Genomic DNA, 15,072 nt, shown 5'->3' on the forward strand with positions numbered 1-15,072 from the left:
TCCTTTAAAACACACTTAAAACAATAAAACTTGCCCTACCACTTTTTCAGGGAAAAAGTTCGTTAATGAATTAGAATGTCATTCTTAGTATGGGAAGATCATGGAAACTATATCCTCCACAAATACTAAAAAAAGTACTTAAAGATATACTCTGAGAATGAGAAAAAATTCAGAATATAAGAATGAAGAAATTATTCTTTAAAAGGAATAATAGTGGATACTGATTAACCTGAGAGTATAACTGTTGTAAATATCATTAGAAAACTAACCAAAAACATAAGTTTTAAAAAAAAGTGACAATTATATTTTAATAATCTCTCTTAGAACCCAAGATTGTATCAAAATCTTCCATATGAAACATTCAAATGATTATTTGAATTCAAATTATATTTTGTTCTTAATCTTTAATATTTTAATTTTTAATTTTAATTTTAATTTCATTTTTGATATTTTTTAATTTTGTCCTTAAATTTTTAAACACTTTTCAAAAACTTAAAGACAAGCCTTAGTAAAAGCCAATAAACATAAAAGAAACATATAGCATAAAACAAGGTGGGAACACCTATATCTTGCATAATTATAATTATAAACTTAAACTGATTAAATTTTCTTAGTAAAAAATACAGACTCCAATATTATATTTTTATTTGTTCATTTATTTTAAGACAAGGTCTCACTCTCTTGCAAAGATTGGGGTGCAATGGCACAATCACCACTCAACTGCAGCCTCGACCTCCCAGGCTAAGGTGATCCTCCCACCTCAGCCCTCTGAGTAGCTGGAACCACAGGTGATTATATTATTTTAAAGCTACTATAAAACAAAGTGCTACAATTAGGTTTATGTTAAAAATAGGTACACACTTATACACTGGTGTTTATCCAGCAACTGCAAACAAAAGTAGCAGTAAGAATACTGACATCAAAGTATACTTAAAGGTTGATAAATCTTGAAGTCATATTTTACGTACTTTCAATATGGCATCAACCTAGATAACCAAAGCTGTAAGACACAAAATACAACAACGAGGTATAATTTCAGTATATATAATTCTCAATTTCCTAGATTAAGTAAGGAAAAATGAATATGGATCCAGAGGTCTAGAACACATCATGTCACTTTTACCAAAAACACCCATATTAATCTATAATGAAAGCATCACATTCAAAAAAAGAAAAACTTGAAAAGACACTATTATCTGGCCTCAATGTAATAAAACATTAAATAGATTAAAAAGCTACAAATTGAAAAGTTTCCTCAATTGTTCAAGTCAAAGAGAAAATGAAAGTCAAAATAAAAAATACAGACTATTTATGAAGTGATGAAAATGAGAAGAATGCGCGTTGAAACAAGATGTGGCCAAAGGCATAATAAGAGACAGGTTCATAATTTTGACTGCTTTCATATTTAAACAATCAAGTATGACAATAAATGCAGCATTGGTTGCAAGAAGTTAGAATATGAGTAATCAAACATTCCTAAGAGAAACAGGATGATGGAATAAGTAAAAATACAAAGTTAGGGAGGGGGAAAGTGCCAGTGCAATACAACATAGCAAACTAACATGCCTTATTCCCTGTCTCTCTTGAATTCAACTTTGGAGACGACAAAAAAGAAAAATAGACTATGTATGGGCTTCAGGGTCTTATTCATCAATTAACAAAACAGCTGGTGAGAAACTCATACAGAACACAAATGGTTGCAGATGTCTTTGGAAAACTGAGGATCTGAAGCAGGAGAGTACAGTAACCAGGAATGGGGGCCAGCAATTTAATTTTTCATCTTCTCCATATAACCTGGGTAAGCCTGTATCTGGAGGTACATCAGGGATAGCCTATTTCAGGCCCTGAATCTTGGACCTCCTAGACACTAACTTATCCTTTAGTGCCTTTGGTAGAAACCTTTGGTGTAATGTGGTAAGCTGCAGCACCAGAGATAATAGTGAATTAACACTAGGGCAGCACCAGAATCCCATTACAGTTGGACAGAAAGAAGTACAGGTGAGCTGGAACTAATTATTTTGTAAAAAGTACACTTACAAATATATGTAACTAAAACTCTTCAAATACAAAAAGTTGGCAACAAGAGGAGAGGTAGAGGATGGTATGCTAAGGGTATTATTTTGTTAAATGATAAAGACATGGATATTGATCTGCTTTATACATTGCCAGGAAAAAAAAACTAAGACTAAGTCAAAATAAGTCAGGGTAATAAAATACAAATGTACCTTTTAAGCAGCAGATAAAAATTTGATGTACCTAATGGCAAGTAGGTAGAAAGACTTAAAAAAGAAACAAGAAGAAAGCATGGACATTGTAAAATATGAAATAAGGTGGCATACATAAGTTCTAATATTAAAGTTATTAAGGTAAATGTAAATACGTTTGACTCACCAACTAACTGAAAAATACTCCAAGAGTATTATAAAAGTAAGATGTAGAAATAGGTTGCCTAAACGAAACATTTAAACAAGAGAATACAGAATTGTTGAAAATAAAGGGATGGAAAAACTAGATGCTGTGAAACAAATATAAAGAAAAGAAAGCCAGAGTTAATTTTTTATTATGAGACAAAATATAATTTGGGACAAAGTGCACCATAAGGGAGAAGAGAGATGTTATAAATAAAGAAGTTGTAATAATCCTCAACATATATGCAGTTAACAACAAAGATGTAAAATATCTAAAACTACCACTGGTAGGATTACAGGAAGAAATAAATGATGGTAACTGGTGATTTTAATATATGCTTTTTCAGATTTGGTAGATCATGTAGACAAAATATAAGCCATAGTATAGAAAAAAATGTGTATATGTGTTTGTATTATTAACCTTATTTATATTACGGTGGCTCATGCCTGTAATCCCAGCCCTTTGGCAGGCCAAGGCGGGTGGATCACCTGAGGTCAGGAGTTTGAGACCAGTCTGGCCAACATGGCGAAACCACGTCTCTACTAAAAATACAAAAATTAGCTGGGTGTGGTGGCGCATGCTTGTAATCGTTGTGCTCGTTTATAAAAGAAATTTCTGAAAATAAAAAAATAGGGGAAAATCTTCCTAATTTATATTGAAGCAAATATAATCTTTGTGGCAGTTAAAAATGTTTTTTTGTTATAACAGATTTTTGGGAAACAGGTGGTGTTTGGTAACATTAAAAAATTCTTGAGTGGTGATTTCTCAGGTTTTGGTAAACCCATCACCTGAACAGTGTACACTGTACCCAATGTGTAGTCTTTAATCTCTCACCACCCCACCTTTTCCCTCGAGTCCCCAAAGTCCAACATATCACTCATGCCTCTGTGTCCTCATAGCTTAGCTCCCACATATCAGTGAGAACATACAATGTTTGGTTTTCCATTGCTGAGTTACTTCACTTAGAATAATAGTCTCCAATTCCATCCAGGTTGCTGTGAATGCCATTATTTCTTTCCTTTTTATGACTGAGTAGTATTCCATGGTACATATAAACCACACTTTCTTTAGCCACTCATTGATTGATGGGCATTTGGGCTTGTTCCATATTTTTGCAAATGCAAATTGTGCTGCTATAAACATGTATGTGCAAGTATCTTTTCTGCATGACTTCTTTTCCACTGGATCAAATGAAAGAACTTTTAGTTCTTTAAGGAATCTCCACACTGTTTTCCATAGTGGTTGTACTAGTTTACATTCCCACTAACAGTGTAAAAGTGTTCCCTTTTCACCACATCCATGCCATCATCTGTTATTTTTTGTTTTGTTTTTTTTTTTTTTTTTGATTATGGCCATTCTTGCAGGAGTGAGGTGGTATCACATTGTGGTTTTGATTTACATTTTCCTGATAATTGGTGATGTTGAGCATTTTTCCATATGTTTGTTGGTGGTCATTTGTTTATCTTCTTTTGAGAATTGTATATTAATTCATGTCCTCAGCCCACTTTTTGATGGGTTTGTTTGTTTTTTTCTTGCTGATTTGTTTGAGTTCTTTGTAGATTCTAGATAGTCGTTCTTTGTCAGATGTATAGATGGCAAAGATTTTCTCCTAGTCTGTGGATTGTCTCTTTACCTGCTGATTGTTTCTTTCGCGGAACAGCAGCTTTTTAGTTTAATTACGTCCCATCTATTTACCTATGTTTTTGTTGCATTTGCTTTTGGATTCTTAGTCATGAACTCTTTGCCTAAGCCAGTGTCTAGAAGAGTTTTTCTGATGTTATCTTCCAGAATTTTTGTGGTTTCAGATCTTAGATTTAAGTATTTAATCCATTTTGAGTTGATTTTTGCATAAGTTGAGAGATGAGGATCCAGTTTCAGTCTCCTACATCTGGCTTGCCAATTATCCCAGTACCATTTGTTAATAGTGTGTCCTTTCCCCACTTTATGTTTCTGTTTGCTTTGTCGAACAACAGTTGGCTGTAAATATTTGGGTTTATTTCTGGGTGCTCTATTCTGCTTCATTGGTTTATGTGCTTGATTTTATACCAGTACCATGCTATATTGGTGACTTATAGTATAGTTTGAAGTTGGGTAATGTGATGCCTCCAAATTTGTTCTTTTTGCTTAGTCTTCCTTTGGCTATGTGGGCTCTTTTTTGGTTCCATATGAATTTTAGTCCTGAATGGTACTGTTAAGAATGATGGTGGTATTTTAATGGGAATTGCATGGAATTCGTAGATTGCTTTTTGCAATATGGTCATTTTCACAATATTGATTCTACCCATCCATGAGCATGGAATGTGTTTCCATTTGTTTGTGTCGTCTATGATTTCTTTCAGCAGTGTTTTGTAGTTTTCCTTATAGAGGTCTTTTACCTTCTTGGTTAGTTATAGTCCTAAGTATTTTATTTTTCTTTGTTGCTACTGTGAAAGGTGTTGAGTTCTTGATCTGATTCTCATCTTGGTCGCTGTTGGTGTACTGCAGAGCTACTGATCTGTGTACATTAATTTTGTATCCCGAAACTTTGCTGAATTCATTTACCAGTTCTAGGAACTTTTTGGATGAGTCTTTAGGGTTTTCTAGGTATACAATCATATCAACAGCAAACAGTGACAGTTTGACTTCCTCTTTACTGATTTGGATGCCCTTTTTTTCTTTCTTTTTCTTGTTTGCTCTGGCTAGGACTTCCAGTACTATGCTGAATAGAAGTACTGAAAGTGGGCATCCTTGTCTTGTTCCAGTTTTCACAGGGAATGCTTTCAACTTGTCCCCGCTCAGTATAATGTTGGTTGTGGGTCTGTCATAGATGGCTTTTATTACCTTAAGGTATGTCTCTTCTTTGCCTATTTTGCTGACGGTTTTCATTGTAAAGTGATGCTGGATTCTGTCAAATGCTTTTTCTGCATCTATTGAGATGACCATGTGATTTTTAAATTTTAGTTCTGTTTATGTGATGTATCACATTTATTGACTTGCATATGTTAAATCATTCCTGCATCCCTGGTATGAAATCCACTTGATCATGGTAGGTTATCTTTTTGATATGCTGTTGGATTCAGCTCACTAGTATTTTGTTGAGAATTTTTGCACCCATGTTCATCAGGGATGTTGGTCTGTAGTTTTCTTTTTTTGTTATGTCCTTTCCTGGTTTGGGTACTAGGGTGATACCAGCTTCACAGAATGATTTAGGAAGGATTCCCTCTTTCTCTGTCTTTTGGAAAAGTGTCAATAGGATTGGTACCAATTCTTCTTTGAATGTCTGACAGAATTCAGCTGTGAATGTGTATGGTCCTGGACTATTTTTGTTGGCAATTGTTTTACATTATTTTTTCTTTTTTTATTATAATTTAAGTTCTGGGATACATGTGCAGAACATGCAGGTTTGTTACATAGGTATACATGTGCCATAGTAGGTTGCTGCACCCATCAACCCGTCATCTACATTAGGTATTTCTCCTAATGCTATCCCTCCCCTTGCCCCCCACCCCCTGACAGGCCCCGGTATGTGATGTTCCCCTCCCTGTGCCCATATCTTCTCACTGTTCAACACCCACTTATGAGTGAGAACATGTGGTGTTTGGTTTTCTGTTCCTGTGTTAGTTTGCTGAGAATGATGGTTTCCAGCTTCATCCATGTCCTTGCAAAGGAAATTAACTCATCATTTTCTATGGCTGCATCGTATTCCATGGTGTATATGTGCCACATTCTCTTAATCCAGTCTATCATTGATGGGCATTTGGGTTGGTTCCAAGTCTTTGCTATTGTGAATAGTGCTGCAATAAACATACATGTGCATGTGTCTTTATGGAAGAATGATTTAGAATCCTTTGGGTATATACCCAGTAATGGGATTGCTAGGTCAAGTGGTATTTCTGGTTCTAGATCCTTGAGGAATCTCCACACTGTCTTCCACAATGGTTTAACTAATTTACTCCCACCGACAGTGTAAAAGCATTCCTATTTCTCCACATCCTCTCCAGTATCTGTTGTTTCCTGACTTTTTAATGATTGTCATTCTAACTGGTATGAGATGGTATCTCATTGTTGTTTTGATTCACATTTCTCTAATGACCAGTGATGATGAGCTTCTTTTCATATGTTTGTTGGCCGCATAAATTTCTTCTTTTGAAAAGTATTGTTCATATCTTTAGCCCACTTTTTGATGGGGTTGTTTTTTCCTTGTAAATTTGGTTAAGTTCCTTAGATTCTGGATATTAGCCCTTTGTCAGATAGATAGATTGCAAAAGTTTTCTCCCGTTCTGTAGGTTGCCTGTTCACTCTGATGATAATTTCTTTTGCTATGCAGAAGCTCTTTAGATTAATTAGATCCCATTTGTCAACTTTGAATTTTGTTGCTATTGCTTTTTGTGTTTTAGTCATGAAGTCTTTGCCCATGCTTGTGTCCTGAATGGTATTGCTTAGGGTTTCTTCTAGGGTTTTTATGGTTTTAGATATTACGTTTAAGTCTTTTAATCTATCTTGAAATAATTTTTGTATAAGGTGTAAGGAAGGGGTCCAGTTTCAGTTTTCTGCATTTGGCTAGCCAGTTTTCCCAACACCATTTATTAAATAGGGAATCCTTTCTTCATAGTTGGCAATTTTTTTATTGCCATTTCAATCTCTCTGCCTGCTATTGGTCTGTTCAGAGGTTTTTATATCTTCCTGGTTTAATCTAGGATGGTTGTATATTTCCAGGAATTTAAACATCTCCTCTAGATTTTCAAGTTTATGCGTGTAAAGGTGTTCACAGTAGCCTTGAATGATCTTTTAGTATTTCTGGGTATCAGCTATAATATCTCCCATTTCATTTGTAACTGAGCTTATCTGGATCTTCTCTCTTCTTGGTTAATCTCACTAGAGATCTAGCAATTTTATTTATCTTTTCAAAGAACCAGCTTTTTGTTTCATTTATCTTTTGTATTTGTTTGTTTCAATTTCATTTAGTTTTGCTCTGATCTTCATTATTTCTTTTCTTCTGCTGGGTTTGGGTTTGGATTGTTTTTGTTTCTTCAGTTCTGTGAAGTGTGACCTTAGATTGTCAGTTTGTGCCCTTTCAGACTTTTTCATGTAGGTATTTAATGCTGTAAACTTTCCTCTTAGCACTGCTTTTGCTGTATCCCAGAGGTTTTGATAGGTTGTGTCACTACTATCGTATAGTTCAAATAATTTTTAAATTTCCATCTTGATTGTTGACCCAACAATCATTCAGGAGTAGGGTTATTTAATTACCATGTATTTGCATTGTTTCGAGGGTTCCTTTCAGAGTTGATTTCCAATTTTATTCCACTGCGGTCTTAGAGAACTTGAGATAATTTCAGTTTTCTTAAATTTACTGAGACTTGTTTTGTGGCCTATCATAAGGTTTATCTTGGAGAATGTTCCATGCGCTGATAAATAGAATGTATATTCTGCAATTGTTGGGTAGAATGTTCTACAAATATCTGTGAAGTCCATTTGTTGTAGGGTCTAGTTTAAGCCTATTGTTTCTTTGTTGACTTTCTGTCTTGATGACCTACCTGTCAAGTGCTGACAGTGGAGTATGAAAGTCCCCCACTATTATTGTGTTGCCATCTATCTAATTTCTTAGGTCTAACAGTAATAAATTTGGGAGCTCCAGTGTTAGCTGCAAATATAGTTAGAATTGTAATATTTTCTTGTTGGACTAGTCCTTTTGTCATTATATAATTTCTCTCTTTGTCTTTTTTTAACTGCTGTTGCTTTAGTTTGTTTTGTCTGATATAAGAATAGCTACTCCTGCTTGCTTTTGGTGTCCATTTGCATACAATATCTTTTTCTACCCCTTTACCTTAAGTTTATGTTAGTCCTTATGTGTTAGGTGAGTTTCCTGAAGACAGCAGAAACTTGGTTGGTGAATTCTTATCCATTCTGCCATTCTGTATCTTTTAGGTGGAGCATTTAGGCCATTTACATTCAATGTTAGTATTGACATGTGAGGTACTATTCTAGCACTGTGCTGTTTATTGCTTGAATATTTTTTTTTCCATTGTGTTATTATAAAAGTCCTGTGAGATTTATGCTTTAAGTAGGTTCTATTTTGGTGTAATTTGAGGATTTATTTCTCTTTCTTTTGGGAAAGTTTTCCTCAATTATTCCCTCAAATTTGTTTTCCAAACTTGTAGATTTCTCTCCTTCCTCAGAACACCAATTTTTAGTTTGGACATTTAACATAGTCCCAAACTTCCTGGAGACTTTACTCATTTTAAAAAAATTCTTTTTTATTTGTCTTTGGTGGATTGGGTTAATTTGAAAGCCTTGTCTTCAAGCTCTGAAGTTCTTTCTTCAGAGCTTGTTCGATTCTACTGCTGAGACTTTCCAGTGCATTTTGTATTTCTGTGTGTCCTTGATTTCCAGAAGCTGTGACTGTTTTTTTATTTACGCTATCTATTTCACTGAAAAATTTTCTTTCATTTCCCGTATTATGTTTTTGATGTCTTTAAGTTGGACTTCACCTTCCTCTGGTGCCTCCTTGATTAACTTAATAATTGACCTTCTAAAATATTTTTCTGCCAATTCAGAGATTTCATCTTGGTTTGGATCCATTGCTGGTTAACTGGTATGATCTTTTGGGGGTGTTAAAGAACCTTATTTTATCATATTACCAGAACTGTTTTTTCTGGTTCCTTCTCATTTGGGTTGACTACATCAGAGGGAAGATCTGGGATTCAAGGGCTACTGTCCAGATTCTTTTGTCCCACAGCGTGCTCCCTTGATTTGGTGTTCTCCCCCTTGCCCTAGGAATGGGGTTTCCTGAGAGCTGAAATGTAGTGATTATTTTTGCTCTTCTGGGTCTAGCCACCCAGCGGAACTACCAGGCTCTGCGCTGGTACTCGGGAGTATCTGCAGAGTACCGTGATGTGATCCATCTTCAGGTCTTGTAACCATGGATACCAGCACCTGCTTTGATGGAGGCAGCAGGGGAGTGACGTGGACTCAGAAGGGTCCTTTTTTTTTTTTTTTTTTTTTTTTTTTTTTTGAGACAGAGTCTTGCTCTGTCGCCCAGGCTGGGGTGCAGTGGCCGGATCTCAGCTCACTGCAAGCTCCGCCTCCCGGGTTTAGACCATTCTCCTGCCTCAGCCTCCCGAGTAGCTGGGACTACAGGCGCCCGCCACCTCGCCCGGCTAGTTTTTTGTATTTTTTAGTAGAGACGGGGTTTCACCGTGTTAGCCAGGATGGTCTCGATCTCCTGACCTCGTGATCCGCCCGTCTCGGCCTCCCAAAGTGCTGGGATTACAGGCTTGAGCCACCGCGCCTGGCCAGAAGGGTCCTTGGTTGTATTTTTGTTTAGTGTGCTGGTCTTATATTGGTTGGACTCCAGTCAGGAGGTGGCAATTTCAAGAGCACATGAGCTGGGGTCCTATAGGGAGGATGCATATTTGCCCTAGGGCAAAATATGAATACCTGGTTAAGTATTCAGGTTTCTCAGGCAGTCAGCAGGGCCATGGAGCTCCCAAGAGATTATAACCTTTGTCTTCAGCTACCAGGGTGGGTAGAGGAAGACCACCAGGTTGGGGGAGGGACAGGAGTGTCTTAGCTCAGTCTCTCCTTGGGCAGGGCTTGCTGTGGCTGCTGTGGGGGATGGGGTTGTGGTTCCCAGTCCAATGGAGTTATATTTCCAGGGGGATTATGGCTGCCTCTGCTGAGTCACATATGCCACCAGGGAAGTGGGGGAAAGCCAGCAGTCATAGGCCTCATTCTGCTCCCACGAAGTCCAGAGTCCTAATGGCCAGTTTCACACCCACCATGCCCTTCACAACAGCACCAAGTCTATTTCCAGGCAGCTCATGACCAGCGCTGAGAACTCACCCTAAACCAGGAGCCTCCCTGTTGAGAAAGCAAGCAGACTCACAGGTTTTTGGCATTTCAGGGAGCCTGCAGTGGTGATCCAGTTCCTTCAAAAGGTCTGTGGATTCTCTTGGCTTTCCTGGTATTTTCCTGCGGTAGTTCTTGGGGCAAAAGTTCACGATGTGAGTCTCCACACGCTGTTCTGTCCATCCAAGCAGGAGCCGCAAGCAGTCCTGACTCTTATCTGCCATCTTAATCCTCCCAGTTTTTGTTTATTTATTTGAGAAGGGGTCTTGTGTGGCTCTGTCACCCAGGCTGGAGTGCAGTGGCAACCTTCATTGCTCACTGTAACTTCAAACTCCTGAGCTCAAGCCATCTTCCCACCTCAGCCTCCCAAAGAACTGAGATTATAGGTATGAGCCACCATGACTGGCCATATGGCAGCTTTTATTTAACCTACTCCAGTAATATGTTCTGTTACTTATAGCTGGATACTTAGGTAACTTAGTATGTATGTGACTTACATAATGAATAAAGGGCACTATAAAACTTTAGGGAGGATGAGAAAAAAGGTTTTAATTAAACAAATATATTCCATGAACTTGGATTAAAAGATTTGATGTGATTTTTAAAATGCCAGTTCCCTGCAAATTTACTAGTTTAACATAATTACAACAAAAAATGCAGAGTATTTTTCAAGGGTATTTATAAAGTGATTCATACATTTTCTTGAATAAGTTGAAAAATAAAGGAATTTTTGAAAAGTTGGAATAATGTGACTTAGCCCATCAATACTGATGTATATTCTAATAGTATTGCACTGAAGAAAAATGAGAAGATGGAGCAGACTATGAAGCCATAAGCAGTTCAGAAGGTAAAGGCACAAATTCTTTAGATAATAATGTTGGCCCTCCTACCAAAGGGAAATTGGTAAATGAGCATTTAATAAAAGGGTTAACCAACTTTTGTTGGCTATTTGGAAACGTTAAATTAGGTACATGTCTTATATCATACAACAAATTCCAGTATATGTTTGACGCCATTCATTCCCTAAGTATTTCACCACTAACTATATGCCAAGAATTATACAAAGACTGAGGACACGATAATAAACAAAAACATGGGAGCTTAGAGTCTAGCAGGAAGATGGATACAAAACAGGCCCAAAGTACAACTGATTGAGATAATGTCAGTCTAATGTGTTCTGCCCAAGTAGTAAAACATACTTTTGCTTAAAATAATTAAGACAATCCTGTAACATGAAACTTTATAAAGACGCTAATACAATATGACCCTTTACACTCACCCCAAGTTTTGTGCATAATCCTGTTAAAAGTGCCTAGTGCTATATAATATTTGGACATGTATATTAATCACATAAAGAAATTTCACAAAAAGAGTGCCACACAGGTGATATGCAGGGACAATATTCTGAAGAAATGAATATATTAATGTTAAATGTAAAACAAAAGAAGATAAAAGAATTGTAAGTGGGACGATGTGATATCGCCTGTTATTGAGGTGAGGACAAAATTCCAATTCTTAGAAAGCAAAACTAAAAGAAAGTTATAGACCTGGTTACTCAGGCTAAACATAAATCAGCCACATTACACAGAATCAGCCAGATTACACAGCAGTCTACACCACGGTCAGCAACATTTTTCAGTAAAGGACCAGAAAGCAAATAATTTAGGATTTGCAGGCCATACAGTCTCTATTGCGACTATTCAACTTTGCTGTTACAGTATGTTATCAGCCACAAACAATAAAGAGATGGGCATGCTTGTGTTCAAATAAAACTTTATTTATAAAAAGTAGGCCAGATTTGGACAATATATCGTAATTTGCTAACCCCTGGTCTAGATCACTCTACACAATGGTGCATGCTTAAAACAATATTTATGGAGGTTTGAGTCCTTGGCTCAATTTTGAAAATGGAAGATATAACTTTCCATATATTATCTGTGCCCTGTAGGCTCTTCACCTTCCATAAAAGAATATGGACCCTTCTTCCAGCTCAATTATCTACCAAAGACTAGGGGTCATACTTACCTGGCAAAATGAAAGAGCTGTATTATAGGCTTTTGCCAGGGAATACTACTTTGATCTCATTGCCTTCAATATTTGTTAAAGTTGGGTTGTGAGTTAAAATATTCTTAGAGAACAAGGCATCTACCTACTTTTCTTGATAACTTATATTCTTTGACCAAATAAGGGCTGCAGAGAAACAGGTACTAGATTACACTTCTTCCTCACACTCAGTCACTTTCTGCAGAACTTTTCTTTTTCTGCATTGCTCTTTGGTTTGAAGATATCAGTTAATTTAGAAAGTCTTCATAAGAAATGAACAAGTTGTAAATAATGACATATTTCTCTTCAGTGATGGGGAATACTCTTCCAAAACAAGGAAGTATAAACTGCTTGGGGACCTGTTAATCACTGTTTTTGTTTTATATGTGTCAGGTTCTGAGAAGTTACTTTGGAAGAAAAGCTATCCACATTTCCTCCCCCAAGGTTCTATTCTTGGCCCTTCTCTAAGAGCACACTGCCTCAGGAGTCTGACCTCTTCAGACTCTGAGACTGCATCACCATACTCCCTTGCCTGGGTTTGGAAGCATCAGCAGAAAAGGAAAGCAGAGTCAGGGTATATTCTTACCCTTGCCCCAAGGATGCAGCTTTTAGCAGTGGCTGCATCTTATAAAGCTGCGGATGTTGATGGTAATAGCCTCCTGCTGTTGCCAGTCCCCATGCACTTCAACACCCCTTGTTAGTACTATTAACTCTGCTCAAAGTCTGTGTATTAAACTCTCTTCGAGTAAACCCTTTGGGTATGCCATCTGATGCTTATTAGAAACCTATTTCATGAACAGAAAGACAAAAAGAGCCTTTTTAGGAAATCCCTGCCTTAAGAGAACAGCTTATCACCAGGTACCAAAACTTCTGTAAAACTGAAAAAACATAACTTAAACATCATAAAACTGCACATGTAAGTTACTGCTTGAAATTATGGGCTACATGTATGTCACTATGACAAATAAGCATTTAAATCAATGATTGTGGAATGAGATTTACTGAAATTCTACTTGAAATTCAATGAGACTCAAGACAACCTGTTATTAAAAAGCTTTCATTTGCAAACTGATTATTCTTAATATACTATTTGAACAGAAATATATACTTAATGAAATGAACACGCATAGAGAAATATTTTGCAGCTTAGTGGCATACCTCTTTGAACTTGTGACTGAGCTTGCTTGTGTCCAGGTCTGATGGGGAAAACATGTCCTCATTCTCAGGCAGCTCAAAGACTTCAATGGCCATGTCGCTGCCAGGAAGGACAGGTCCTACCTCATCTTCTTCTTCATCTGTGGCATATTCTCCTGTCTGAAAGGAAGGGGATTTCAGAAATCCAGCTGTCCTTACCCCAGATGGAGGTGAGTTATTTGAAAATATTTTATAAAAGAGAAGTAAGACATGTACCCAAATGGTGAAAGTGTAAGTAGGTTTTTCAGTCAAGCATGCCTCATGCAGTCAATGTTATAAACAAATGTTAGTTTAAAGATCCAAAGTGACAAACCTATGCCATATACAAGTGCGTTTCTAAAAATCTACTAGTATCAGTGGCATCTTTAATATAGAAACAAGAATTGTTTTTTCAATCTGAGTATTTGATTATTTTACCAAATAAAATTATGTTGCTGTGGGAAATAAGTAATTTCTTCAAATTCTCTTTGTGAATACACCACCCAATAGTGGGAGCAAGGGAAAGGGAAAAAAGGGAAGGGGAGTTTAACGAATCACAGAGTTGGAAGGGACCTTAATTAAGGCTTGCAAAGGTTTAGCTGGTTAATTCTCCTAAGCTTTAGACTTCAAACAGTTCTGTTTTGTTTGCTTGTTAATTATTGTGGTGGTGAACTAGTGAGCTAAAGAATAAACCAAAGGTTTCTAACTTGCAGCCTGCACCAAGTGTATTGTTTTGCCTGCCTAGCACGTTTATAAATCTGAATATTTTGTCAACGTGAGAAAAATGTTTCACATACAGTTCTAGATTTCCAGCTTTCCTTGAGAAAGCCAAACATCTGTTAATATAGGCATACTGGGACATTATAACAATTGGCAAGTTAGTAGTGATTGCCCCTTTTAGAGGAATTATATGCTTTCTGATACCCCACAACTTTTCTAATGCCATATTGTTTCACGTTGTTAGCTTCACTCCTTTGTAATACCCACCGGTCCCTGTAGGTATTTGAGTTCATGACCTCTGGAATAAATGTTCCTCTTTGCCACTAATTTCCTTAACTTTATTAGAAAGTAGATCCTCTCCTGGTAGCATCAAGTTATGATACTGTAATTCAAAATAATTGTTTGAAATCTATACCTTATGATATAATTTAAAGATAAATCACTGACAGAGTTAAAAGACAAAGTTCATTGAACTCATCCTTATTCCTTCAGGTAGCACGTTATTTAACACATAAAACAGAGATAGGAATTCATATTGTCTTTAAAACACTTTCATGAACAGTGTACTGAATGATCTATTCCTTTGATTAAATAGGCTCAGCATCTGATTGCCGTTTTTTTCTATTGATTCTGTATTATATTCTTCCTGCCAAAGCAGGAACCCCCTGCTTCACCTTTCCCCCTGCCCATGTTTGCACATGAAGGAAATCTGGTCCTTAATCCCAGTCTAATAATTCCCAATGTCTGAAAGACCATTATTAAATTGCCTTCAGATTTCTCTTTTTCAATAAAATAATTCTAGTTGCCTCAAAGGTAATTTGCTGTAATTGTCTTTGTGGTTGTGCTCTGATTTCTCTCCAAGTTTTCCACGTTTCTCTAAATTGCAGATCCTGAAAG

The 15,072-nt window shown here is 36.7% G+C and overlaps 1 protein-coding gene across 29 annotated transcripts in view; it reads right to left on the bottom strand.

Moving 5' to 3' along the window:
• Positions 1-15,072, bottom strand: part of PPP1R9A (protein phosphatase 1 regulatory subunit 9A) — a 389,269-nt gene that overhangs the window by 57,873 nt on the left and 316,324 nt on the right. For 26 of the 29 annotated variants that reach the window (XM_074035502.1, XM_074035494.1, XM_065542324.2 and 23 more), the window contains one exon: positions 13,441-13,596. The exons of the other annotated variants lie outside the window; for them this stretch is intronic. In XM_074035502.1, the coding sequence (XP_073891603.1) occupies positions 13,441-13,596 (156 nt within the window). The remainder of the gene's footprint in view (positions 1-13,440; positions 13,597-15,072) is intronic. 29 annotated transcript variants of the gene reach the window in all.

Source organism: Macaca fascicularis, chromosome 3 (genome assembly GCF_037993035.2).
Source record: "Macaca fascicularis isolate 582-1 chromosome 3, T2T-MFA8v1.1".
In the NCBI taxonomy this organism is placed as follows: domain Eukaryota; kingdom Metazoa; phylum Chordata; class Mammalia; order Primates; family Cercopithecidae; genus Macaca; species Macaca fascicularis.